The sequence below is a fragment of the Saccoglossus kowalevskii genome, chromosome 8 (genome assembly GCF_978046115.1).
Source record: "Saccoglossus kowalevskii chromosome 8, keSacKowa6.1, whole genome shotgun sequence".
Taxonomy (NCBI): domain Eukaryota; kingdom Metazoa; phylum Hemichordata; class Enteropneusta; family Harrimaniidae; genus Saccoglossus; species Saccoglossus kowalevskii.
Window position 1 is genome coordinate 417,223 of NC_140648.1, and position 13,439 is coordinate 430,661.

General features: G+C 38.6%; 1 protein-coding gene across 2 annotated transcripts in view; it reads left to right on the plus strand.

The window, feature by feature from the left end:
* LOC100370426 (PRKCA-binding protein-like) overlaps positions 1–9,908 on the plus strand; it is a 31,783-nt gene extending 21,875 nt beyond the window's left edge. For both annotated transcript variants that reach the window (XM_002738625.4, XM_078012556.2), the window contains exons 7-9: positions 6,147–6,247; positions 6,945–7,039; positions 8,485–9,908. In XM_002738625.4, the coding sequence (XP_002738671.1) occupies positions 6,147–6,247; positions 6,945–7,039; positions 8,485–8,714 (426 nt within the window). In that variant the 3' untranslated portion in view covers positions 8,715–9,908. The remainder of the gene's footprint in view (positions 1–6,146; positions 6,248–6,944; positions 7,040–8,484) is intronic.
* Positions 9,909–13,439: the final 3,531 nt, after the last annotated feature.

A 13,439-nucleotide genomic window follows, 5' to 3' on the forward strand; every position in this document is an offset into this window, starting at 1 on the left:
CCCATTAACGATAGCCAAATGGCGGCCGCTTTAAGGCCGAAAATGCATTGAAATCGCACATTTTCACCATTCCGGACCCAGATCTCAGTTATGCATGGACGGATTTCATTCAAATTTGGTACATACATTAAACATAATAGGACCTTGATGCACGTCATTTTTTTTTTCAGATCAAGTTCGAAATGGCCGACTGGCGGCCATTTTGTTTTAAAGAATTCAGTTCTGGATCCGTATCCGAGACATGTCTGGATTGATCAAGTTCAAACTTCACACACACAAGGTACATCATGTCACAAATATGTATGTGCATTTGTTTCATGATCCCATTAACGATAGCCAAATGGCGGCCGCTTTAAGGCCGAAAATGCATTGAAATCGCACATTTTCACCATTCCGGACCCAGATCTCAGTTATGCGTGGACGGATTTCATTCAAATTTGGTACATACATTAAACATAATAGGACCTTGATGCACGTCATTTTTTTTTTCAGATCAAGTTCGAAATGGCCGACTGGCGGCCATTTTGTTTTAAAGAATTCAGTTCTGGATCCGTATCCGAGACATGTCTGGATTGATCAAGTTCAAACTTCACACACACAAGGTACATCATGTCACAAATATGTATGTGCATTTGTTTCATGATCCCATTAACGATAGCCAAATGGCGGCCGCTTTAAGGCCGAAAATGCATTGAAATCGCACATTTTCACCATTCCGGACCCAGATCTCAGTTATGCATGGACGGATTTCATTCAAATTTGGTACATACATTAAACATAATAGGACCTTGATGCACGTCATTTTTTTTTTCAGATCAAGTTCGAAATGGCCGACTGGCGGCCATTTTGTTTTAAAGAATTCAGTTCTGGATCCGTATCCGAGACATGTCTGGATTGATCAAGTTCAAACTTCACACACACAAGGTACATCATGTCACAAATATGTATGTGCATTTGTTTCATGATCCCATTAACGATAGCCAAATGGCGGCCGCTTTAAGGCCGAAAATGCATTGAAATCGCACATTTTCACCATTCCGGACCCAGATCTCAGTTATGCATGGACGGATTTCATTCAAATTTGGTACATACATTAAACATAATAGGACCTTGATGCACGTCATTTTTTTTTTTCAGATCAAGTTCGAAATGGCCGACTGGCGGCCATTTTGTTTTAAAGAATTCAGTTCTGGATCCGTATCCGAGACATGTCTGGATTGATCAAGTTCAAACTTCACACACACAAGGTACATCATGTCACAAATATGTATGTGCATTTGTTTCATGATCCCATTAACGATAGCCAAATGGCGGCCACTTTAAGGCCGAAAATGCATTGAAATCGCACATTTTCACCATTCCGAACCCGGATCTCAGTTATGCATGGACGGATTTTGTTCAAATTCGGTACTTACATTAAACATAATAGGACCTTGATGCACGTCATTTTTTTTTTCGGATCAAGTTCGAAATGGCCGACTGGTGGCCATTTTCTTAAAGAATTCAGTTCTGGATCCGTATCCAAGACATGTCTGGATTGATCAAGTTCAAACTTCACACACACATGGTGCATCATGTCACAAATAGATATGTGCATTTGTTTCATGATCCGCTTAGCAATAGCTGAATGATGGCCATTTTAAGGCCGAAAATGCATTAAAATCACGTATTTTCACAATTCCAGAACCGGATCTCAGTCATGCATGCATGGATTTTGTTCAGATTTAGTACAATGTGTTGTACATATGCAGGTGCATTTCGGTCATGATCTGCTTTGAATGTATAAGTCACTCAAATATGAACGGAACGGGGACGTGTCATTGACAATGACTTGTTTTAAACAATATTCTGACGTGACGCACTGCTACAAAATATATTTCAACAGAAGTACGACATGGTTGTCCGGGTTTTTTTTCCTGACTGTGTTGAGTTTACGATTTGTATGTGTATTGTTATTTCCCCCAAAGAGAACACAAGCCGAAGGACCATGAAGCTAAATAGAAGTCCCACGCATGGACTGAGTGAAAGAAAATATTTCTAAGGCTAATATAAAACCTAATATCGTTTTGTGTATTTTTCAATTTTGCATATATTTGTTGTGACAGTATGTTCATAAATATCTGGAAAATTCTCGTCTTTTGTTAATAATTTCATTTGTTTGAAATGTCTACCGACCGTGTCCCAATGATTTGTTTGGAATATCGATTGCCGTTGGTTTCTCCAAACGGTCCCGACGTCCATTATTCAACCCAATCAGCATTTATTTAGCGTAATTTATGGGGATCATGTCCCGTAATTTGCGGGCTATAAAACCAAATAATTAAACATGTACTATTTATTATATATATTTTTTTTACCTCGTGAAACTACAACACAGCGTAGAGTTGTCGCGGTAAAACATTCGCCTTGAAATCGATGGAACGTCAATTATCCATTTCTTGCCTTGAAATAAAATTTAAAAAATTCGAAGAGCATCAGGGGATATATTATTAACCAGTCTTACCAATCGCTAGCTTTATTTTATTTAAATCCATAAAATTCACGAGTTTTTTGACATTTGTTGGCAACTTCTGCGCTAAAAATGGTTGAAAATGTGGGTGTGGTTCTCTTGCAAAGTCCCGTTGATAATACGGACAAATATGGTTCTGTGACCCAGGTCGTGCTCCGATCAGGTGACTTTCAAGAAATCAATGATGTTGTAACAAAGCGTATTTGACGCTAATTGAAGGGTCGTCGTACTGTCCAATCTCCGGCGTCGATTCACTGTGCTGTGACAGGCTTCACAATCATTCACTGAAAAACATCGGTATATTTTGACAAACGTCTGGGATTTGACCTCAGTTCAGCTGGGCTGAGATACAAATCAGTTTTACAAGTTGGGAAATAACATAAACCAGATTGGGGTCGATGATATTCAGTATCGAAGGACTTCCGTGTGTATAATGAGTTTCAAATTGTTCATCGACTGGTCACCAAATATTTACGGCTACAACTAAATGAACACTTGTTTTCTGAAGCCCAATAAATTATTTCTGCACGTCAAGTGCTATTCGATTTTTTACCAGGCCTGTGGCTCGTTTTTATTCGAAAATATTTTTTTGTGAGAATACTTTTAAAGTACGTATAGATCGAGCTCAGGTCACTTATCGTGACTTAATTTTGAAAATTGGATGTAAAATTTTACAAGAATGACGCCACCACAACCATCCAATCATAGTTGGAAATGTATGCACTTGTTTTGGAACTTTGTATCAAGATGGCAGGCGACAACGTCAGGCGGCGTTCGCGTGTTTTGCATGTATTAGTAGTCCGGGCATGGGATCAGACTCGGCTAAAACTAAACGAAACACAGAAAAATACCACCAAAATGAGGAATCTGAATCTGTTCTCTTACCAGCAAATACAATGAACGAAAATAAGGTAATTTTATAACAAGAACAGTTTCATTTCGTATAGCAAATTGTGTTGTTTCCGAACGACGATTGCATCGTGTGATTTAAATTTATCACGTTTTTCCTTGCAGTCAATATGACACTCGTCACCTTGCAGATTGCAATGTACTTCACATAGTTTTTGGTACCCAATACTCGCAACATTAAATAATTAAACAAGATATATTTTTAAAATGTCATTTTACTCTTGGTCATATTATTTTATTCCCCTTACCGCTTTGAATTTAAAATCGATTACATATTGAACTTCTGTACATGTGTTTTTTCTTTACTGCCTTTTCATGTGAAAATAATGAGGTCATACTCATGTCACAATACTTTGAAGCTGATGCCATGTTGATGCCATGAGACTGCGAAGCTGAGGCCACGATAATGCCACAAAATAAGGGAGGCGGACACAGCTTCAATTTTCAATGACGCGAAGCTGATGCCACAATGAAGCCATGCGTATGCGACAATGATGCCAAAAAAGCCAAAGCTTCCGCGAGAACTGTACTGTATCTTGAACCTGCTCTGTCAGTTTTCATTCAAATTTGGCACATACATGTACTTTATACTTGTTAGGATGCATGTCCATGACAATGTTTCAAAATCTGGTCAAGGATGGCCGATTGACAGCCATCTGACTTTTTGGCTTTACTACTATATTTCCACAATTTATGTACCATTTTCATTTGTATTTAGCACATACATCATATATATCAGTGTGTTTCATAATCAGATCAAAGATTTTTAATTTTTGCCATATTACTACTACCGGTACATGGAACACATGTTTTGATGTAAATAAACAATCTGTTGTATACGCCACTTGGAATTCAAGTTTCAAGGACACGCTCGCGACAATCCCTCTGCTTTAATATGACGAGCACAAAGAGAACTTTCAAAAATTTTACTGGGACTGTGTCATTTTCAATGACTTGTTTTTTCAGAAATTATACTGCACATATCAATCAAACGTGGCTTGTTGATGGAGATGCATGTTCTTGAACTCTGCAATTTTACCTAAAGCAGGTCTTTCATCGTTTATCACCTCTCCATTTATCTCCTGCTTTCTCGCAGGTACAGTAGAAACTAGAATCCTGGATCTTAGTCGTACATGGACAGATTTCATTGAAAATAGAATCCTGAATCTTAGTCGTACATGGACGGAAAATAGAATCCTGAATCTCAGTCGTACATAGACGGATTTCATTGAAAATAGAATCCTGAATCTTAGTCGTACATGAACGGATTTCATTAAAAATAGAATCCTGAATCTTAATCGTACATGGACAGAAAATAGAATCCTGAATCTCAGTCGTACATAGACTGATTTCATTGAAACTAGAATCCTGAAGCTTAGTCGTACATAGACGGATTTCATTGAAAATAGAATCCTGAATTTTAGTCGTACATGGACGGATTTCATTGAAAGTAGAATCCTGAAACTCAGTCGTACATAGACAGATTTCATTGAAACTAGAATCCTGAAGCTTAGTCGTACATAGACGGATTTCATTGAAAATAGAATCCTGAATTTTAGTCGTACATGGACGGATTTCATTGAAACTAGAATCCTGAAACTCAGTCGTACATAGACGGATTTCATTGAAACTAGAATCCTGAAGCTTAGTCGTACATAGACGGATTTCATTGAAAATAGAATCCTGAATTTTAGTCGTACATGGACGGATTTCATTGAAACTAGAATCCTGAATCTTAGTAGAACATTATGGAGCTTATTTTTGTTCTGAATCAAAATGACTGACTGGCAAAATTCTGTTCCAGAGCCATTTTTAGCTCCTGCTGTCGACTTTGTCATATGAGTGATTGTCCTTCGTCCGTGTCAATGTTTTACTTTTTCGACTTCTTCTTGAAAAATACAAGCCTGAATGCTTTGATACTTGGTGTATATGTACCTTGGGTAGACCTCTCTCAGATTTGTTCATTTCATGATCATATCTTCAATTCTCTAATTTTGGTGAATATTTTTGTCATTTTTGGTAAAAAGTGATATTTTCGACTTCTTGTTAAAAACCGCAAGTCCAATTGCTCTTATATTACATATATAGGTACTACATGTGGATCTCTCTCAGATTTGTTCATTTTGTAATGATATCTTCAATTTTCTAATTTTGGTGAATATTTTTGTAATTTTCGGTAAAAAGTGATATTTTCGACTTCTTGTTAAAAACCACAAGTGCAATGGCTTTGATATTACATATATAGGTACCACATGTGGACCACTCAAATTTGTTCATTTCATGATGATATCTTTAATTCTCTAATTTTGATGAATATTTTTAAATTTTTTTGTAAAAAGTGATATTTTCGACTTCTTGTTAAAAACCACCATCATTTATGGTGAAAAATGATATTTTTGAATTCTTGTTGAAAACAGCAAGTCCCATTGCATTGATACTATACATATTGTTCATTTTCTAATGATATCTTCTGTTCAGTTCTTTAATTGAAATGTGCATTGCTAACAGCGGAGCTATCTCAGCCGACAGGCTGCTTGTTCTGACATGCCTTGACTGATTACATTAAAATGTAGACTTGAGATAGCTGTCAGGCATTGTTAATGTAACATTTCTGTCATTACACAACTAATACGCAACTATACACAGCATTTTATTACAGTTTTGTTTTGTACTATTTCATGAAGAGTACTACCCCAGTATGTCATTTTAATGACTTGTCTTTTTTCAGTCTTATTGTTTGAAAGTGAAAGAAATGGATGATGAAGAATATGCCTATGCTGCATTAGGAGAACCATTATATAGAGTAGAAACTGGTAATTATGAATACAGGTATGTAATGTATTCTCGGCTTGTGATCTATAATCGGCCATTCCTGTTTATATCTGCACCCCCCTGTTGATGAGGTCGGATTTCCAGCACTGTATGATGGGGAAAATACCCCGGAATTCCAACTGTATATGAAAAAACAGAATCTGGAAATGCAGACGAGTATGGAAAAAAAAATTCTGGAAATCCAGGCACTTATGGCTACTAAATAAAATATGGCCTAGTTTATCTCACCACATACCGGTTGATGAGGTTGGATTTCCAACGCTGTATGACTAAAAAAATTTGGAATTCTGACTGTATTGGGCCAGTATGAAATAGTTATTACTGAGATTAGATAAGGATGATGGCACGAATGAGCTCATCAACACCGTGAATCAGGACTAGTTTGGACTTCCATTATCAAATATAAAATTTTGAACTTGGTAAATTAGCATACCATGAGTTATATTTGGAAATCCTACTCTGTATGGTGTCACAAAGGAACTCATGAACACCATAAGTAGGACCTATAGTTTTGGATTTCCATTACTGTATGGTGAATGGTGATTTGGAAATAAAACTTTGTATGACTTATACACCCATGGAAATTATACCCTGTATGAAGTAAACACACAAACTCATCAACGACCCCAAAAAAAAGTTTTGGTGACATGTGTGTATTTTATAATCTCAACAATTTAAATTATTTCCACTTCAGACTTGTTCTTCGATGTCGACAAGAAGCAAGAACACGTTTTGCAAAAATGAGATCAGATGTGCTTGTTAAGATGGAACTTTTAGATCAAAAACATGGTAAGTTGTTTTCAAATAGATGATCAGAATTGCAAGAAATTTGATCATATAAAATACTTATTCACTCTTTTGGAATTTACCTCTAAATCACTGAAAATGCAGTATAGCATGTACTGTAAAATGCCTTGAAATGGCTATATGTCATTTTAGCGAATTTGACTCAAAAAATTATCAGACTCCTAATTTAGCTGAAGTGCCAACAATTTCACTATGAGAATATACTTTATTAGTCCCCGTTCCGGACGCAGTCGAAAACGGGTACATATGGATTGACCTCTGCATATATCTTAGACATGCCTGGACCAATTACATTCAAACTTAACACATACATCATACATAATATTATACATTTGCACATCAATTTGTTTCATGTTCTGATTCAAAATGGCCAAATGGCAGCCATTTTTTGTGCTTAGAAATCATCATATATCAAGCATTTCTGGATGGATTTTGTTCAAACTAGACATTATGGGTTCCTGATGTACATCATTTTATTTTTCATAGCGGATTTAAAATGGCCGACTAGTGGCCATTTTTTGTTTTAATGAATGCAGTTCTAGGGCCATAATTCTGCCATGCTTTGACTGATTATGTTCAAATTTTATATATTCATTATACATCATGACATAGACATACAGATGTACATATAAAAGACTTTATGAGTTTCTGATGCACGTCATTTTATTTTTCAGATCAAATTCAAAATGGCTGACTGGCGGCCATTTTGTTTTAATGATGCGCTTGTAGAGCCATATCTCTGACATGCTTTGACTGATTATGTTCAAATTTGATATATTCATTATATTATTTTATAGATATATAGATGTATTCAAAATGGCCGATTTTGTTTTAATTAATGCTGTTCCAATAGTTCTCGTTTGACGATCAGATACAAGATGTCAATCATTGTATATATATATCTTAAATTTGATATCTAACAAGGACTGTGCCATGCATGGCTTGTTTTATATTCGCATCATCTTGAATTAGCTAAGTTAGCTAAAATAACATTTTGGATAAAAAGACATGTTTTACAGTATTTGTAAGGTGGCATTCAACTTTATAAATAAGAGCAAAAAAACAGTTATCATGTTTTTGTTTGTTTCAAAAGTCATCAACTTTTAGATGTTTTTACGCAGTACAAAATATTATTGAAGAAAAACATGCAAAAATAGACATTTTTGGAACTAATTTCATAGGAATTCCTGTTAATTAATTTAAAAAAAAAATAGTATTTGTATACTATAAATTGTATTCAGAATTTGCCAATAATTCAGGACCCATCTTATTACTACGGTACATATTATTTTTTAATTTTGAGATACAACGTAACCTTTTTAAAAGTCGAAGAAATCTGGAGATACGTTTTAATGGTAATGATCTTAAATTATCTACTCTGAATTATATGCATTCATATCATCTCTAAATCTCATCTCTATTTCTAGTTCAAGACATCGTATTCCAGCTACAAAGGTTTGTTTCTGGCATGTCAAATTACCACGAGGACTGTCATAAACAGATGAAAGCTGCAGATATCTTCCCAATCGAAGTGGACCTTTTACGCACAACAATTAACTATGATAAATCAAATGAATTTAATGACCAAGATGAGTTTGATGATGAAGCACCAGATACACAACCACCCACGGAAGGAAAAATAGTGTCCATGGACTAATCTTGTGATAATATACATGTATAGATCTGTACTAAAATTTAATGTATATTAATACTGTAAAATGACTAATTTTCACTGGGTTTAAATTTCACTGATTTACCATTTCAGGCATATTCAGTAGGTTTTAAATTCACGGTTTCGTCATTTAGATAATGTGTTCTATGCTAAATTGTACATATTCACTGTATTTTAATTTAGCGCATTTTTCCAGTCAGCGAAATAAGCTAAATTAAAACCCAGTGAATAATTACCCCCTTTACAGTAATCTAAATCAGTGTTCATTAGCATGTAAATTGTTTAGTAGAATATATTGTCTCTTAATAGTAATATTTATGAAGATATTAGTTGCATCATGGGTTACATTAGTAACACTGCAGCTGGTTAATTGATCATTTCTGTGATGAAAAACTGGTAAATATGAGTGAAAGCAGTGTTCAGTGAAAACCTCATTTTGCTATGTTATTAAGGCGTACTCTTGATTTCATATACCAAGAATTTATTCATTTTCCAATAAATTGTACTTCTGGGCAATACAAGTATATTAACTTAGAAAATTATAATCTCTGCATTAAATAGCACAAGTCAAAATAATAGCATCCTTCCTTCCACTTGTGTATGTCACAGAAGCACTTCATCACTAGAGGGCATGTTTTATGGGGAAGGGGTATTGTATGTGTTGTGCTACATCAAAACTTTCAGAATATGTTTAAACAGTCTTGGATATATAAATTATTACTAACTCAAAGCTCCATAAGGAGCACATAGACTCTTAGACGGAGTCCAATTTGATGTTTACATCACCTGTAACCAATTTGACAATCTGCTGGATGATTTGTCGAGCTTTAAGGATGGACACTTTTATTTATTTTCTGGGAAATTTACAGATAAGAACCATTAATGTTACAAATGTACATTTTTATTGATATACCAATGTGTAATAGGATATGTTCATATCTGTATGAATCCATAATGATATTTATATATTGTTGTGCAATATCATACTTTGTTAGCTTATAGTACCTAAACATAAGTAACATGATTTGGGGGAAAAGGAAGCAAAGCTTATTCTGTATATATAGTATGTTTAAATGTGCCTCATTTTAGAAAGATCAGTTTCAGGCTCATTGAAATCACTGATAGTTGTTATATTTATTGACATTAGCTAAACATTAAAGCAAATGTGTTAAAGTTGAATCATTTTACTACTAATTTCTTTGAAGTTTTGTACTGCACAAAGAAAATTGTGCATGAATCTGCAATGTTCAATGTTTGCAACACTTGCTTGTCAGCATCAACTGTGTACAAGATTGCTCATATACTCAATTTTTCAACATTTCAATGTATTGTGAAAGGAATCTGCACTTCCCATTATTACATGACAGGAATGTGCATTATGATAATAGACTCTACTGCATCTAGTTGTGCATATCTTTGTCCTACCTTGTTACTCAAACAATAATGGACAGCACATTATTCTTTATTTCCTAATTAAACTTATGGATATGATAATCCTCACCAATAAACGAGTTACTGAACTGTCAGACAAACTAATAAACGACAAATGTTTACATATTCTAATATCGGAATATATTTAAAATAATTAGAAGCCATTAGACTTAAATTCACTATGTTCAATTACCCACCATCGACTCGTTTTTTGCTCCACCCAAAGTGGGTGGCTCAATGAAAACTGCGTTACAGTCATCCAGATTTTTTCCTGTCCAGGGTTTTGGTCTGGCTAGCTGTCACCTGCATGGCAGCCAACTCTGTGGCTGGTAGGATAAGTTTTTCTTATTTTTTACCCCTGCGTTGCCTTTTTGTGTGCATTGTTTAACAAGAAAGAAAAAACTCGGGTGACGCAAATTTGGCCATGTTGTTGGATCTCTTTGTGTCAGCTTTTAACTAATTTGTTCCTCTCATGCACGTTTTGTTCATTTTTACCAATGTGTTTTTAGAAATGAAAAGGTAACATGCCCAAGACTCCTCACCTCCTTTTAGTCGCCCCAAAGATCGGGCGATCGTATGGTAGTTGCCACCAGGATTTACCAGCTTGGAATCCACATAGCAAATGCCTTTTGTGTTTGGACTGTGTGTGGGGTTCAGGTTCTGTTCGAGAATATTTGTAACAACTAGGGTTCCGAGGTCTGGGATGCGTTCCAAGGCCGCGTGCAAATTACAGAGACTGACTACGTGAGTGAGTGAGTGAGTGAGTGAGTGAGTGAGTGGAGTGTCTAGCGGGGCCGCAAGTACTGCGACGACTAGTGAGAGGCCCGACAGTAAAGGTCCAGAGATTTCTAAGCCCCCCCCCCCCCCCTGCTGATCGAAGGGATTCCTCGCAGTCTGTTTCTGTAGGCGGTTTGCCCAATTGTACCGGCAACGGCAAGGCTGTGCCCCTGAAGGTTTTTACTTCTATGGGGCCTGTTGCAGGTCCCACAGTGGATTCGTCCTCGCACGATGCCAGGTTTGCCTCAGAGATTCAGGCTTTGGTTGAGGACCTGCCAGGACAAATTGCATCCCTTGCAGGTTGGGCAGACCAAATGCAGGGGGAGCAGGTTGTCTCCACTGCATTTGCCCCTTATTTTGGCAAGCCGTAAGAAGCACATGAGCTAGCGATATTCGTGTGCAAGGGATGCTTTCTCCTGGGATTGTCCTTCCCATAGCTTGGGAAGCAGGTGGGGCACAGGCTGGTGGTACCGGCCCCTCAGAGTCTGTTCTTTGTAATAACTTTGTGAGCCACGCCATGGGGTGATGTTTTGAACTTCCTAGTAACCCGATGTTCGACCCTCGATCCTGAAGCAGTCACTCTCGGCAGTGTTGTCGCTTCCGACGGCCGGATCCAAAGCAACACCGACTGCATAACTCTCCTAGTTCTAGTGCTGTACGTGGGAATGCTCAGATGGTGTTGATTGGCAGACCTTGGTCCCTAGGGTGGAGCAATTTCATGCTTAATACTGGATCCTTTGGACCTCCCCCACTCTCTTTCTTTTGAGGATGGAAGGAGCAGTCTCGGTGCTTCGGGATCCTGCCAACCAGTTGGTACAGGTGAGATCCGTGAGCCAGTTTGGCATCTGCCAAGGGCAAGCTGAATGCACCCTGAACTTAGAAAACATAACAACCAAAGTCGGCACCCACTGGCCAGAAGTAGTCAGGAGGCAAGTATCCAGGCTCTTCCGGGGGAAGGAAGAGTGGTGGTGTGCCCCCTAGGAAGAAGGGACCAGGTGATGGTCATCCCGGAATGCCAATCTCCCAACGTACGTGATACTCCTGTCAACTCAAGGAGTCTGGGCCAGGGACGCTTTGTTGACCCCGTGGGCACACTGCTGTTGAGACCAGCGGTGTACCACTTACACGCATCAAGGCTCTCAGTTGACTCGCTCAGGGTTTTTCTTTTTAGCCGGCTGCCAACATCCTGGCCAGAGCAAACAGGGATCGCACCAACACAGCTTACGACTCAAAATGACGAGCATACACTGATTGGTGTAGTGGAAGGGAGATTGATCAATGCCATCCCTCTGTTGGTAGGTAGCTGACTTTTCGTCCATCTGTTTGACGAAATAGGCTTGTTCTATTTAGTCAGCCTTGTCACCCACTATTGACAATTCTCTGGGGACGAGGCTAGCCTGTTTACTGCTTCCCGTAATCAGAGACCTAGAACTCAAACGAGGGAACCACCCAATAGGGACCCACCGAATTGGGTCTTGTCAGTTGTGTTGTCCACTCTAAGCAGACCACCCTTTGAGCCTCTCCGAGCAGCACCACTCAAATATTTGACGTGGAAAACAGTCTTCCTACTAGCCCTCCCCTCAGGTAGGTGTGGGTCTGAACTAGGGGCCCTGTTCTTCTCGAACTGGTGTGCCGCCTTTGTGGAAAATCAAGTCAGGCTAAAGACACGAATCGCGTTCCTCACCAAGAATCAAATCCTCAGACACGATCCACAACCTATCGCCATCCCCCCGGCTGTGAAGATTGTCAGCCTGGAGGATCAGGAGGAGTTGCTTCTCTGTCTGGTTCAAGCGCTGAGTTGCTCGGAGAGCCGTACTAGGGAGTAAGGGCATGGCAGCAAGCACATGTGTTATGGCCAGGGTAAGCAGGACAGACCAGCCCCCTGACTTCCATTGCCAGGTGGAACTGCAACTGCGACTGTGTTGGAGGTTCTTAACCGTTTGTTCCTCGACACAGGGTCTACAGAGACACCAAGTACGAGCGCATGAGGTCTGTGCGATTGCTCATTGGCTCTTGCGTCAGATGCCCCGCCCCTCAAGCAAGTGCTGAGGGCAGGCTTCTGGAGAACACAAAATGTCTTTACCACTACTAGCTAAGAGATACCCAATCCATTGAGGAGGTTTTTTTTAGGGGGGTCCTGTCATAGCGGGTCAGGCTTTGAATACTGACCCAGCTTGGACGACCTCAGGGATCCCTGCGCATAGGTATTAGAACAGTCGCTGCAGCACATTTGTTGCAGAGAGACTTCTCCCGTTCCTCCTGGGAACTTTCCAGGTCTCGCTTTCGACCTATGCCCTCATGCAGAACTGTTACCCTAGAATTTGGGTTTGTGTCTAGTGTTCTCGGGTATACCAAACCCATCACAGTTTCAGCATCTTGCTTTTGTTCTGGGGACGGCACTGGCAAGGTAGGACACCATTTCTTCACTGTTCTCAACTAGTTGGTAGTCGTAAGTAGAGGGCATTAACTGGGACACCCTTTTATCATTTTCGGTTCGCTCAG